The sequence below is a fragment of the Thermobia domestica genome, chromosome 9, assembly GCF_964235325.1.
Source record: "Thermobia domestica chromosome 9, izTheDome1.hap1.1, whole genome shotgun sequence".
Taxonomy (NCBI): domain Eukaryota; kingdom Metazoa; phylum Arthropoda; class Insecta; order Zygentoma; family Lepismatidae; genus Thermobia; species Thermobia domestica.
The window spans coordinates 168,073,543-168,090,062 of record NC_137462.1 but is presented as its reverse complement, the minus strand read 5'-3'; the positions used below and the strand labels follow the sequence as shown (position 1 = coordinate 168,090,062).

General features: G+C 35.2%; 1 protein-coding gene across 1 annotated transcript in view; it reads left to right on the top strand.

The window, feature by feature from the left end:
* LOC145661081 (chorion peroxidase-like) overlaps positions 1–16,520 on the top strand; it is an 83,169-nt gene that overhangs the window by 36,205 nt on the left and 30,444 nt on the right. The window contains exons 3-5 of the mRNA XM_081726523.1: positions 3,211–3,338; positions 5,614–5,858; positions 10,172–10,345. Coding sequence (XP_081582649.1) covers positions 3,211–3,338; positions 5,614–5,858; positions 10,172–10,345 — 547 coding nt within the window. The remainder of the gene's footprint in view (positions 1–3,210; positions 3,339–5,613; positions 5,859–10,171; positions 10,346–16,520) is intronic.

Sequence of the window (16,520 nt, the reverse complement as noted above, 5' to 3'; positions counted from 1 at the left end):
TAGATCTTCCTAATGCTCTATTTCCGAATTGGTTTCCAATTAAATTTTTCTATTTCCTGTAACCCAAGTTGATTTCTCTATACTGATAAGCCAAACAATGGTAACTTTCCAAAGTATAATTATCATTTTGCTTTAATAGTCAGGGAAACTACGGTACTTGTCAAACCTAGTTTAAGTATAATGAAAGTTTTTTTTTAAAACACAATTTAACTTTGGCTTTTCAGCTACTTAATTTCACTTTCCGGAATATACATCCTTACAGTTTTATCAAATTATCCCATGTACACTCATGTCCACAAATGATTGTCGCATACCTACAACTGTCTTCTTTGAATATAATTTGATAATGATTTTGCGGAGTATTTTTAACACTGATACTATGTGTATGATCGAGAAATGTATATTTGTGGTAAATGGCATAGGAAAAGAATTATAAACACGAAAATTAGAATGAGTAAAACAAAATGTTGCTAAATGGACAAGAAAGTTTTATTTTGGTTTTATTGTTCTTATTTACTGCTCTTTTGACATGAAATTTGCCACATTCGTGTCTTTGCCAATTATACACATACTGATATTATAAGAAATACAGGGCGAATTCGTTATCAAATTATAATCCTACAACAACATATTTATAGATGTGCGACAATAATTTTGAACATGAGTGTACGTATACGTTTGCAACGTGCAAAATGTTCATACAATAAAATCAATACGACAGGGGAAAATCCTAAACAATATTAAAGTGGTATAAGTATGACCTAATGCATTTTCTGGTTATTTAATACGAAAATCATCCTACAGCTAAAAACAAAATGAAATTAAGAGCTTCTTTTGAAAGCTTAAATTTTTGATAGCATTGTTTGAAATTACTGGAGTGAACTTGAGGAATAAGCTGAGTTTAAATTTAACCAGATATTATCTTACTAAATACGCGTGTATGGTAGTAGAAAATGATATATAGGCCAAACACGTACAGATAATTACAAAAAATACTTTTCTTTTAGGACTATAGTGAATTACGAAAAGATTCTTATTAGGGTTGTCGCATATATGTTTCTAAAAATTTTGCAAAGAGAATGCTAAATGTCAGATTGATGTAATATCATATAGCATGCTCTCTCAAGGCTAGAGGGACGAGATTGCATATCCACGAGTAACGAAGTACGAAGGTGAAATTATAAAGTTCAAATTTTCTCCGAAAATGATTTCCTGACGAAGTAAACGTTAAAATTATCCTTTGAAATGAAGTTATGTCTCAAGATATTAAGACATGCTCTTTATAAATGATTTCGATAGACACTCAAATATATCAACTTCAGAAGCTTTCCCTAATATCTTTTAAGAATGTTCCATAAGATAATTGTGGCGATTCCTTCATGCGAGGAAATATATACTTGTTGATTACTTGTTGTTTGCCACGGTATTGTTTGCTACGACCCGATTTTGGTGTTGTTTTTCACGGTATTGTTTTTTTTATTTATCTTATATCATAATCATGAAGATTTATAGAAAATCGACTCAAACTGAAGGTTGCCAAATGCCCATATTATAACAATCAGATCTATTATATTTATAAACAAAATACAATACAAATGGTCTCAAACACAGTTACTGCTTCTATTCCGTAACCATAATTTTCAATATTCATTAGACATTTATCTCAAATGGTATTTTAGGAGTGTTTCAGTTTATTCTCAAAATTTAAATTATATCTGAATGTTTCATTTGGGCCCTGCTTCGATCCCAGCTCGCTCCAAGTAGATTTCATGATGGACAAACACCGTGTATGTGGGTTTTCTCGGGGTTCTTCCGTTTCCTCTCAGTTTATTCATTGCCTTCATTTCTCATCATCACCGTCTTATATAGCCTAGCCGATATAAGTGTGGGACGTAAAACTGAAAGATTCATTTCATTTTCTAATGAGCAATACGCAAAGCCCACTTCGCGCGAGGTGGAATCTAACCGAAGACTCCAAGCGCCAGAGGTGAATGCTTTACCACTGAGCCACATTTGCTCCTACATACTTAATAGTTCAGACGCTCGCAAATAGGAAAAATTACAAAATGTAAACTGTAACACTTCTTTCTTACATCAACTATAGGCTGGTGGGCAACATGGAAATTTTAAAACTTCTCTCCCTTGGGAGAACTGTCTTATACTTTGATACGGCCTCTTCGTAAATGTTAATTTACGAAGCTCGAACTTGATATCACATAGCCCTTCTGGTATTTCTAACCCTTTTATATCTCGGAGCAGGCTTTCTATAGAGTTAATATAGTACAGAGTACAATTTATGCAATCAGAAGTATGAAATAAAGTGATGATCACAACTTCACATCATTATTTGGTTCTTAATCCTAGGTGGCTCCTATAAGAATGCATAATGCTCTATAGTGGACCAACATCACGTGCATGAGTTTTCCTAGGATTCTTCTGTTTCCTCTCACTTTCTTCAATATGCAATTTTTCATTCATTCTCATCATCATATCCTTTAGCTGAAACGACATAATCGTGGGACGTAAAACAAAATTTCATTTATTTTTCTTAAATATATAAAATCCACTTCTTTAGTCGCGTAGCATAACAAAACAGAGTATTATGTAACAGGAGGTGATATTAAGTACTCCAATTATATACTCCAATTATATCATATATATATTATATTATATATCAATTACATCAATGAGAAAATGCAGCAATTACATGAATTTATTAAGCTATTGTGATATTAATGGTGTTTTATGTTCAGTTGTTTGTAGCTTAATGCTCTCTTTTAGGAACGAGCTTAATGAAACCTCTCTCGTCCCAAAGATGAGATCACTTACCACTTGATTCATTGGATCACAAACAGAGGTGCCTGGCAATCCTTCCTTTTTATCCAGGTGTGTGTGTGAATCTCCACGATAATGAAATCTGATAAGATCAGAATGCAAATACTGCGACAAAATCGTGGCAAACAACACTAAAATCGAGTCGTAGCAAACAACAACATGGCAAACAACATGCCACCGTTGACTTAGCTCTGATCGTAGGTTAGAACACATAGTTAATAAGTATACATCATAGATTTCATATATGTTCGAAGAATATTTTGTAGTGCTTAAAACATTTGATGCACTTCTATAAGTGTAGGATGTGTATTTAATTATGTGTATTTATGTGCAATATTGTTATTAATGTTTTGGTTTCTTATTTATTTCACGAAGCATGCAAAAAGGGAGACACCAGATATTGTTGCTAAATCTAAAAGAAGAAATAAATCTACACAAGAATCTCAACAAATTGAAAAGGAACATCAGATATTCATGAATGCAGTTAATTATTTGTCACAGAAGTAAGTATTATTTCCACTTTATTCATAATGTAGAAGACACTTCATTTATAATGTGAGAAAACTTTATTATAACATTGAGAGCTTGGTGTTAATCATTACTTGGTGTCATAACTTTATTTCTTTCGAAGATTAAGATAAAGCTAATTTAAATACTATAATACTGTATTAATAGGACTCCGAAAGTAAACATGAGATAATCAGATTATGGATATGATATATGAAAATCAGATACCATATAGATAAAATAATCATATACAATAGCTCTGCTTATTTTTGAGAATATATTCTGAACATTGGCTATGAAAAAGCTCTTACTATTGCGTCAGATAATTATTTGTTTATTATTTTATCGTAAAATTATTATCTACATGTAGTTGTTCCACAATTTTAATAAATTTCGATACACTGGAAATTCAGAAAACAATGAAAGCACACAGAATGAGTAAACTCTGTTTTATGTAGTGATTTGTGATATACAGGGTGTTTCAAAACAACATCGAAAACGTTTGAGAGATGATTCCTGACACCAAGATAAGAGAAGAAGTATAGACCAACCTGGGTGCACAAATGTTTCCTTTTGGAGTTATAGGCTGCCGAAAACATGAAAAAATGAAATTTAATGGTCCATAGCTCTAAAACTATGGGACCTACCGCAGTCGGGTTGAGACTTCACTTAGGAATTAATATGTGCGCTATCCAAAAATATATGTTCCAGAATCCGAAGGTACTCACGCAACAATCTTTATAGAGAGAGTTTCGCTATGGATAGAGAGATCTGCGCGGTTATAAAATATCGCATGCGCAGCATCTCTATACGCATACGCAGATAACTAGGTAGCAAATATATAGAACTTACATATTTTATAATAGTCATGATTTCGAATATATTTTTAAACACATTTTAAATAGCTACCTCTTGTAGTTTTCTGAGTCAAACGAAACAATATATTATATCAGTTTCCTCGTGGTCAAATACCAACTACGCTAAATAAATATGCAATATGAAACGTGCAGTTACAAATTAGAAATTATTGAACGATCAATGTACTTACCCAAGGTCTTCAAATGCAGATATCGAACCAAAATAATGCCAGGTAGGTGATATCCACTCTACTATCGTATACATGACCAAGACTTTTCCATATTATTGATTTCAGTTTATTTTCTTGCAGAATAGTACTTACTCCCTTCTTTACTTTGGTAGTAATTGTAGTAGCTGAGGTAGCCATCATCCCGAACTGACAATAGCATTAGCAATTGCACTAAATGTTTTTTATTATTTTTTTAAGTGAAGAAACTAACAACGCGATACAATTTGCATGCTTTCAAGACCACGCTTTTACTGAAACTAGAAGTGACAATAACTTCGAATACAAGGAGATCTATACCTTTAATTCCGGGAAGAGGCAATAAAGGAAGTTTAGAATTTACTGCTTTTCTTTGCAGCCCCCACTCATTGTAGGGCACACTTAGGATCGGAGAAACAACGCATTGGTTGCTCTTTCTTTCTTTATCAGAGGCCCAGGACATACATACACACACTAAGAGAGATGGAGATAGAGATAGAGAAACAACTGATGTTATAAAACTCCAATCCTTCGGGATATTCATTGACCGTGGCACCTCACCGAAGAGGGAAATCTGCGGGGTCGAAAATGTGCATTCGGTGTCTGCTGTACTTCAAAGAAAAGAGTAAAGCATTTTTTTAAAGAGAAAAAGGGAAAGATGGGTGTTTTTTCAAGATTTTAACTCCTGAAGAATGATGTGATATGTTTACTATTTCGGTGACCTAAGTGCTTCTCCAGTTTGTCACAAAAGCAAAGATATTTCTGCTGATCGTTTTTCAGTATATGGAAGGGGATGTAGTGTGTTAAATTAGGGTTTTGGTTTCTGAGTCTTAGGCTGGAAAAACTTTATTTGAACACATTTCTTCATCTTTAAGGCTAATGGTCTGAACATTTTCAGCTTGCGGCAATTCTTATTTTACAGTAAATAGCGGACAGTTATCCTTCCGCTAGTTTCAATCTATCAATTTTCATTGTCCAATGCATAATATTGATAACCATGAAAAACCTGGCTACATTTCAATTAAGACAAATTAATTATGTAAATATTAACATATTTTGGTATTTCAAGAAACAGTAGAGATTGCAGTTATACTAAAACTTATGTTCAAAGTATGGATCATTGTGTTAATGTTGAATGACAAAGATTATAATGTGCATGTCTGTGTAACCTTATTCACCGTACTGAAAACAACTACTATTCTTTTCAGACATAACGTTCCCTTCGAAGCAGCAAAGAATAGGACTTTGAGGCAGATGATGGTTCAACCAAACGGCTTTCCTGATGGAGTTGGAATGTTCCAAATTTTCCCTCAATGTACACCTCCAGTTATGCAATGCAATGCCAATTCAAAGTTTCGAACTCCAGATGGAACATGCAATAACTTACAAAATCCACTTCTTGGTGCGTCCAATAGGCCGTTTGCGAGATTGGTTCCTCCTGCGTATGCAGATGGTAAAGATTTCAAGATATTAACCTTATATGATATTAAGTAAGAGTAAGAGTAAGAGTATTATATATCTATTATCTGTGAAGTTTTTTCTTTAAAAAAGCAAATATTAATAGATGAATGAACACAACAGATATTTTACTTGATTTTTATCGATAACAGTTTCATGATCATATTAAAGTTGTATTTTATTCTCGAGAACTTCAAAAGGGTTTCGATTCGCTGATATGCATTTTTCACCTTTTTTTTGTTTTTGTTTTAAAATAAATTGGTGTATCTCAATGGATTTTTCCTGCAGATTCCGAATATGACCTTCAAAGTTGTGTATTACGTCAGGTTTTTTCACAAATTACAAAAATCACGCTTTTTAATGACATTGATATATATATATATATATATATATATATATATATATATATATATATATATATATATATATATATATATATATATATATATACGTTTATAACGTGTTAAAATATGCTCTAGAGGGATTGTGTTGAAATTCGGTGACCATGAAAGAAACGTACGAAAATCTTAATTTTTTCTGGACATGGTGCAGAGTAGTTTGTGTGCGGGTATTTCAAGGTGATTGGAATATTTCTCGGCCAACAAGCAGGGTACACAAAATACCCTTGCATTTTGTGTGAATGGGACTCCAGAACAAGAACTGAACATTGGGTTCGGAAGCAGTGACCAGCCAGATACACCTTTATAACTGGAGAAAAGAACATTGTTTCAGTTCCACTGGTTGTTCCCTCGAAAATTCTGTTACCACCGTTACATATGAAGCTAGTTTAATGAAGCAATTCGTGACAGCTTTAAGAAGTGACAGTAAATGCTTTCAGTACCTTGGTATTAAGTTTGCATCAATCATGTCTGAAACAATCAAAGCTGGCATTGTTACAGGACCTCAAATAATAATAATAAAAAAATTGGTGGCGGACAAAACATTAAAGAAAACTATGAATGAGACCGAATTACAAGCATGGACTGTCTTTAGAAATGTGGTATATAACATTTCAGGGAACACGAAGGCTGTAAATTACATCGTTCTAGTCTATGAAATGTTGAATCTTATAAACTGCAGCTTGGCTGCAATATGAGCGTGAAAGTGCACTTTCTTCATGCTCATCTAAATTACTTTCCTAACAACCTCGGTGAATAACATGACTAGCATTTCCATCAGGACACCAAAATAATGGAAAAGAGATACCAGGGAAGGTGCACTGTCCATATGCATCATGTGCATATCCGACTATTGTTGGATGTTAAAAAGAGACTGTAATACGGAAGAACACCGAAGAAAATCCAAAAAGAGGAAGTTTCAAGTGGAGACCAGCGGTAAATGTTAAGTATGTATGCTTTGAAATACGTATTTATGGCCTTACACAATCATTCCGTCCATCTAGAATGCTATTGAACATGTTACAAACGTTGCCATATATCAAAATCATTTTTAAAAAATACACTTTTTCAATTTTCATATTTTCGTGATTTGTGGAAAAATCTAACGTAATACAACATTTTGAAGTTCATTTTCGGAATCTGCGAACAAAATCCTTCCGATACACCTCTTCACTTCAAAACAACAAAACCTTGCTTATTAGTATTATTAATATCACAGCTCTCAACTCAGGTCCATTATAATGATCAACTACACTATTCTTGTTAATCACTGAATTCAAAGTAAGAAACGAATTTTCATTTACGACTTTTACTCACGGTCCAAATGAAATATACCCTTGAGTCGCCATTTGGCCATCACTGCTGTAAATTACAATATACGTTAGTAATTAACACAACTGCAAGGTATTCCTTTCATATTTGGTCTTCGTGAAGGATCTGCAATGTAACACACACACTGCAATGTAACATCTTTTTATGTTGGTAGTCGCGTGATGTGCAAGTATAATGTGTGTTGAGCTCCACCGTCTGTGACCAGAGCCAACATGAGCCAACTCGTATCTCTATGAGTGATTAATTAAGGGGAGGGGAGAGATTGTGACATACACAATTCTTCATTATTTTAGAGTACTGGGTCGGTTCGGAAACGAACACACTATTCTATTAGCTACAAGCTAATTCCCAGAACCATCAGTCACACAACACCAGGATATGTATTCTCTATGCCCATCTCTTGTGTTTCTCTCTGAGGTAGAATATGAACTGTGGGGAACTTCCTTCTAGGATCCTGGGAAGAATATTACTCATAACTAGAACTCACTCGCTTTTTCTCATTCACTGAACAAGGTTTAGATGGGGAAATATTATCGTTCCTGCACTGACTTGACGCCCAATTTCTAACGATAACAATTTTATTACAACAAATCCAAATAAAGAAAATACATGGGTTTACAGAACTGAGTGCAATAATCTATAGATAGTTGTTTAACTTAATACTAATTTACAATGATCAAGTCAATTTTATTTCTTCCGATTTAGTCAAGTACTTTGCCTCGAGTCTTAAAACTACATGCATTACTTGTCCGAGTATAATTTGGAACTCAAATCCGAAACCTACTTGTTGTTTTTCCTTTTTCAAAGGAATAAAAAAATTACAATTGAGAATACTGATTTAGTGCAAATATCAAAGTCCGAATGTGGTATATGTTCAGGATGATAACTAGAAGAGCGAGGAAGAATCTAAGTACTCGCCGATGTCTGCGTAAACCATTTCCCGGCAGAACAGAAGCCTCCATCCCGGGCGTAGTAAGTAGGTTGCTCCGTTCGGATGAGAGACGATCATCGGCTTGTGGTACAGTTAAATTTTCCAACTATCTATCGCTCAGAAACTAAGTTCGTGGAGACATTTGATGAAACCGCGTTGTCAGACAAAGTTAAACAACCATACTTTATAATGCGCTAAGTGCGAAAAAATCGAATTCCTGCGTAGCTCACTCGCGTGACCTACGCAAAACGAACATTGATCGAAGAACAGTGGGGACTGAGCAATTCTGCTTTTACCGACTTTTCATTAAATACGTTATTGCACAATTTATATCAATTTATATCCAGGGATTCCTTCCTGTCTCCACGTGTTACCATTCAAAACCCTGGGATGAGGCGAAGCCCTCCTTCCAGGAACGCTCACTATTTACGTGGTGAGCTCAAGATTTCTGATGTAAGCAGAAATCTTCTTGTGTCAAGAATTATAGATTTGCTCTTTTTCTTACCAAATATGGATTCCTGTTGGCGGAAACATTCGTAGTATCATTCTTTCTTTTTTAAACTTTGTTACCAACGGATTGTTTTCTTCAACCAGAATCCATCGTCCATTATCATTCTTTCCAACTTTTCTAATTAGAGAAATGACCAGTAGGTAAAAGTTAAAAATAATTATCACAATGCTAATGGGAAATTGTAACTTTACTAGGTTAGTTTTTATTATTATGCCTTATGCTCCAGGAGATACAACATGTACGCCTGCTCTTCTACACGGAACCGTCACCGTTTGTGGCCTTTTTCGAAGTCGGAGATCGAAACCCTAATCTTTTTCCGACGACATGGCCCGTATCACATCGATACGTTACATGTTATACACATGACTATCATATACAGTGCCGCTTATCTACTGGTTTCTAGAGACATCTCACACCGAACGCCCAACATATCTCTAACCACAAGAGAAGCATTGTTTATGTAACCAGCATACATACACGTATTTCCCGAACATAGTTAATGGCTTACTTGTTGCTTATTACAAACAAAACAAATGACTTAAATTAATATTTTAAATATGCACAGTTTCTCACTTCCATTGCATGGAACGAACAACGCCAAGTAATTTTCTCAAAATCACATCTTTGTTAATAATCTGTCTTTTCCCTTATTTTCCATCATTAATTACTTTTCATCTCTCATTACGGAAGGTAAGAAATCATTTCCGCATCGCTCGCCACGAAATTGTTACAGAAAGTGAAGACACACATACTAATAATAACCGTTCTATGTTATTTCATTCCTTTGGATTACTAACTAGTCTGCATTATTCTTCCCGTCTGGCCTTTATGATTTTTTTTCTAAAACGCTGTCTAAAATTCTACCCATCATACAAGCAACTTATGCTGTTATCCCGTAACGGAACGAGGGATGGTTCCCAGAGGAAAATCCTGGCAATTGTAACAAATTTTTCATTAAATTAGAAAGGACTATAATATTTTCGAAATTTTATTCTACTTTTCTAATAAAACCCCGTAGCCCCAAGTAATCGTTTGTTTGTTTTGTGATAGTCAACATATTAATAACTAATATTAAGTAGCAAATGGCATCATAGTTATTATTTTTAAATAATTCACATCTAGTTGTAATATTTCAGGTGTTGACTCGCCGCGAGGAGGATTAGTGTTCCTTCCAGTGAACCTTCCAAATCCCAGAGACATTAGCCGTCTTGTTCACTTTGATACGGATAGACCCGATCCTCGTTATACAAACATGGTTATGCAATTTGGACAATTCCTGGATCATGATCTGACCCTTACTCCTGAAGAAAGTAAGTACAAATATCCTTAGCAACAAAACTATTAACATAGATTAGGGATTCTTAATCTTTTCCACTGACCTAAAGCATATTAATAATTAATATCACCATAAGTTATACGTACCACAGGTTGAGAAACCCCGACATAGACAATATATTTTAGTTCAATCACTCTTACTCTATACTTCGTTAGGAAACTTTCCATATTACATTATAAAATTGTATATTTTGTAGCGTTTAACCATAGGACATTTAGATTGTGCAATGAAACAATTTTCCCTCTAGACTATTTTCTTAACGCTCAATTACTTGAGCTGGGTAGAGCTTGAAGCTTTTCTTTTTATCCTACTGGACAGAAGCGGAACTCAAGGAAATGGGTATGTTTCTGCAGTGCTATTTCCTCTAAGTTATTATCATCAGAAAACAAATAGTTTGTGCGTCCAAATGGCTTCAGAAAATAGCGAAATAATGCACAACATCTAGCCAAAAATGGCTAAACGCCTGAATTCTACGTCTCTTTTTAGCCATCTTGAAACTTTTTGGTCCTTTATAGTTTAATTCGAATATATCCCTGTCTCCTACTTTGTTACTTGTACTTGTTAATCTTGTTTCTCAGCAGCACATTTTTAAAAAGAAGTTTTTCGTTTATTTTTTTGTTTAGTTTCGTACTCTACCAGAAAATCTGTCCTCTTCTTCAAATTGTGCACGTTGATGCATGAGGTTTTTCACCAAATATTGTTGAAACTGCATATACTGTTTGTATTGGAGACATTCAGTTTCAGTTTAGTTTAAAGTTTACATTATAGATTTTCAAATTCTCAATTTATATGCTAGAGGCTCGGAGGAAGACAGTGGTAAGCGATATTTTTGAACTTCCGAGTAACTGGAAAAGAAAGATCAGCACTCAAATGCAATCTAATGCAATGACTCATACCAAGCAACAGTAGCGTACGCAGGAATTTATTTCGGGGAGGTCCAAACACAATATGAGGGTATTTTATATTAAAATTCCTAAAATTACCCCTAAAATTAGGCTAAATTTACGCAAAAGTCGAAATTTCAGTGGGAAGCGGTCAGTAGCCTCAGGACCCACCCCCTGCGTACGTCCCTGCCAAGCAAGCTTCCCCTACCATGCTTCTGCACGTACATTTCCGAACTGTGGTCCGATCTCTACCAATTACACTTAATAACTCAATTGCACCGGAAGTGAAGAGAGAGAGAGAGAGAGAGAGAGAAAGAAAGAAAGAAAGAAAGAAAGAAAGAAAGAAAGGAAAGTCGGGAATATAGAATGCCAGTGTCTACTGGGCGATATGTTGAGAAAGTGTCCTCTACTACAGCTGCCACGAGCAGTGTAAGCTCGTATGAAAGTTTGGTCTGGCTGCTTGTGTAATTATGCCATAGTGAGAACGCAGGTTACAAATACTAATATGGGAGAGAGCGAGTGTAGTGGAATACTTATAGTGAGCTCGACTAGAGGTAGACCTAAATCTTCTGCAGTAGTGACAAATTTGTTACCTTTCAGGAACAATCTGAAGTTGACAGAATTATCGTTGAGGGAGAAGCGTATCTCCATATCCGAACAGTGAGATGTTCCGTGTTCAACAAGATGAAGAACCCGATAACCATCACGAAAGTGATGTTGAAAAGGCAAAATGATGGTGTTCAGTGTATCTAATTCTCTGGGAATTTTCCGAGGACAATTTAGGTGAAGAATGAATGCGATGTCTCTCATGTAACACGCGATGCCATAGTTAGTGTGCTGAAGCATACAGATTGGATTTCATGTAAGATTACTTCTCGTAGTTTTCCATACAGCATGATATACTTGTGCTTGTTCTTCTTAAAACTTCCTATATTTTTGCGGGAATTGCTTGCAAGTAAGTTATCAAGTAAGTTATCATGTGTTTTACAAGCTCAATTGTTACATTTACATGGTGTCCACAGAAAATTCCATCTCAATTTCCCTGACTTTCCCTGATTTTCCCTGACTGCATTTCCAATTTTTCCTTGACTTTTTCTGGCCTCCACCATCCCCATAGCCAGCCAACTCTCACCTTATTTACTGTCGTATTATTACATTTTATTACACATTATGCACACAAGATTACAAAGATACAGAAAGATTTTTTAACGTACATTTACAAGTTTACAAAATGTATTATATTAGCACATGTTGACATAAAACTGAAAAATATCATGGTTTAAAATAAAAAATAATAATGATAATAATAATAATAAAGCGTCTTCTGTACAATATGGAGAATGTGTTCACATGAAAATTTCTCACTTATGATTGCACAACTATCCATCAAAGTGGGGAATAAAAGAGTTTATATTTTTAATAAGTGTTCCATATTACAAACTGCCTTTCTTCTTTTCCAGCTCATCGATTCTTGCTTGAAGAGCACTTTCTTCTGATTTCAAGTTATTCTGCAACTTTCGTCTTTTGTCATTTAAATCTTTTAGCTCTTGATTAATCCTTCTCTTTTCTACAACTTTCTTTTCTTCTTCGCGCTGTACACTTTTCTGTTTGTCCAGATAATCTTGGTACCTTCGTCTGGAACATTTTACAGACTGTAGTAAGCTCCTGGTGATGGATATATTACCTACACCCCCAGCACTGCTGATAGCATCATGCACAAGTCTTTGAGACACCAGAGAGTGTTCTACAAGATTTTCTACAAGTAGTGATTTGTTGATGGAGAAACCACTTTCAACCGGTGAATTGCCATGTGACATTATCAAGCAAATTTTCACTACATTCAAAAGGCTAGCAAACTTGACATCATCCTTTAGCATCTTGTAGTAAAACTCATCTAATCCTACAGAATCGTCGTGTCTTGCAGTAAACTCGCAAAAGTATGATTTCAAGGAACCTTGTGCTTCAACACACAATACACTGAACTGTTTCTTTGCCTGTTCAGCCACATCTGACGAAATCCTGTTTGCACTGTGAAGGTCTTCAAGAACAATCTGCGCTCTCTTTCTTGCTAGAGATGGCTGCTCCAAAATAATACTTGGGGCAAAACAAGTGACACCACGCACAAACCTGTACTTCAGCGGGCTTCTTTCACGCAACTTCTGAACTAAACCTATGATTAATTTGCGAAACTCAAGTTTGAATTCTGCTTTTTCCTTGTCTGTACATACGGTTTCTCTTAATACTTTCCTCGTAGCAAAACCAATGTCAATCATTGCTGAAGGAAGAAGGTTCTCATTTGAAAGTTCCAAAGACATCAGTTTTTGAGCAGAGTCAGCTTGCTGCAATATTTCTGGTTTCACACATCGAGCCAATAAAATATGCATTAAGTCCAAAAGTGCTGTGTGCAAGAAAGGCATTAGTGGCTTTGGAGACTGAAATCTTCGAAGAAAAGTTTCACATTCTGCTGAAACAACTCTATAACCAGCCAACTTACTCTTCAACAGAGGGTCTTTCATCTATTCCTTTAAAGAAGATTGTTGCCGACAACTAGGTAGTGTAGAATCTTGTATGAATTTCTTCACATTGTGATAAATTTTCACAGCCCTTTCCAAGCAATCCACATTCTCAAGCCATCTGATAGAACAGAACTTTTTTGGGAAATCGGTGGATCCTGTAATGGTAGTATATTCCGCCCGGCGAGCTGGGCTGTTATTAAAAAGGTAATACATATCCCTAAGAGTCTCATCTAAATGCCACTGTGATGCCTTTAGCCCATTTTTCATGCTACCATGCAAAGCATGTAGTCCACAAACACCAGTGTCTATCAAACTTTTTCCATCGGGATTTCGTTGGCACATTTCACTCTTTAGTTTTTCCCTGAAGAGGAGATTTACGTTTGGTCCATCCATGGAAACCTGCAGTAAATTGTCTAATGAAAGACCTATTCCCTCTCTGAATCTCTCCAAAAGATCATCGGCTCTTGCCCGTCCCAAAAATACACTATTTAGATATGATGTAGAAACTTTTTGTTGATTTACATCCCAGAATCTTACGACTAGGTCCATCTGGCCTCTCGGAACTACTTTATTCAGAGATTCGTCGAAATATATGACATAATCTGAAGCCTGTTTAACTCTATCCATAACACAATCTTTAAAATATGGAGCCAAGCCATGATTTACTAGATAAGAGGCTTTTGCCTTCCCAAGGGTAAATTTGGAAGCAATAGAGCTGTCAGGAAACATCAACTGGAAAGTTTGGCTAATGTTCTGGCAAGCATTCAAGGATATTTTCTTTGCAACCAACTCCAAAGTCCATATTATTTCTGCCTTCATAACTTCTTCGGTCTGTATGTATGAATGTAAACCACGCTCTTTATTTTTGCTATTGATTTCACCACTTCCTTCACTTGATTCTGGCTGATCATCTTTATGCTTACACAAAGTTTGATCAGATTCCTGGCTACAGTCACTTGTACCTGATGACTGACCTGTTGAACTGGAAGGCACAAACACACTGACAGCAGGTTGCATGAGTTTAGCTTTCAAGTTCTTAAGATGTTGAGGTCCTTTAGCATGAGAGGACACTGCTCTTCGTCCCATGTTACTAAGCTTGAATGATTTTGAACATACTTTGCAAAACGCACATCCACTATTTCCATGTACACGTCCAATCCAACATGAAAATTCCGGGTACAACTTTTCATCAAGCCATTGATCATTAAAAGAAGTTGACTTATTAGCCATTATGATGACTCATAAGGTCAGATTATTGAGTTGACATCCCACTTAAACCTGCAAAAAGAGAAAGTGATATTAATTTCTGAAGCAATGCAAAGAAAGGCATCTAAAATATTTTTGGAAGTGAAATTAGAAATTACGTACAATGATATACTTACCAGACAAAAGGTACTGATAGTAAACTGTTACCACAATTTGATTACCATCACTAATATATGTACGAGCTTTCAAGAACTAACTCACTGTTCACATCATCGTCCGTGCTGCCTCACCCATCCTATTCTCCCATCTAAGCCTGATGATGAGAACAGTGAGTTAGTTCTCGAAAGCTCGTACATATATTAGTGATGGTAATCAAATTGGGGTAACAGTTTACTATCAGCACCTGTTATCTCGTAAGTATATCAATGTTAGTAACTACAAAGCGGTCCAACTTTTGCGGTTTAGAAATTATGTAGATAGGTAGATACAATAGAATATTATGCTCTGAAGCACAGAAAAAAATATAAATGTATTGTAAGAAAAGGTCACCCTTCACCTCCAAGGGCAACCGGAAACAAGATTTAGATTAATACAAAATAAGAGTATCTTTTTACTTTTTAAACTTAGTAGACCTGCTGTATCCTTAAAAAAATAATAATAAAATAAATATGGACTGATCACTTAGCCACTGATCGCAAAATCGAGTTTTTCTTGGCATTGTAAACTAATGATCTATACAAGAAAAATTTAAATACAATTAAATTAGCAAATATGTATAGCTCATAAAGGCATATGCATATTCTAGTCCCTCAGAAAAAATCCTAAGACACAATTAGCATATTGCTAATATGTAGCAATTTAAATCATCATTGGGACTGCACTTGAAAAATAAAGGAAATAAAGGACATATATATTTGTCCTATAATAATTGTCACAAATTTCCAAAATATAGGAAAACAGGACAAGTGGGAGCCCTGTTTATATAAAAAACACTGTGTTCAAAGGAATAGTTAACTGATAAGGACTTTGGACTGACAGCTAGGCCAAGTTTGTTTACGGGAAGCAAGCGCTCACGGAATAAGCAAGCCCATTATGCCTGCATCATTGACTCACAATCACATGTTCACGGATGTAGTTTATGGTGCAAGTCTTTTGAATCATCCTGTTGCTTTTCATCATTGGGTACAGGCCATGCGAAACAATCTATTAAGTATCTAGACAAGCCCTCAGTTTTGGTATGTTTCATTATTGGGCTCAGGTCGTGCGAAACATTTCAACTGATATTAACAACTGAATTTTTTTCGCTTAGCCTACCAAAGAGCCTGAAATATTGACTTGGTATTCCTATAGTACAGGTGTTAGAAAAAGATGAAAATAAAGTATGTATGAAACCAAGAAGAGATTCAAAATACTCTACTGTCAAGTAAAAAGCAAACAAACAAAACAAAACAAACAAAAAAAAACGGAAGAAAAAAAGGAGCCGCTAGGAAGGCGGGAAAGTACCTTCTGATAAGCATCAGAAGGTGAATACAAAAATACTTGT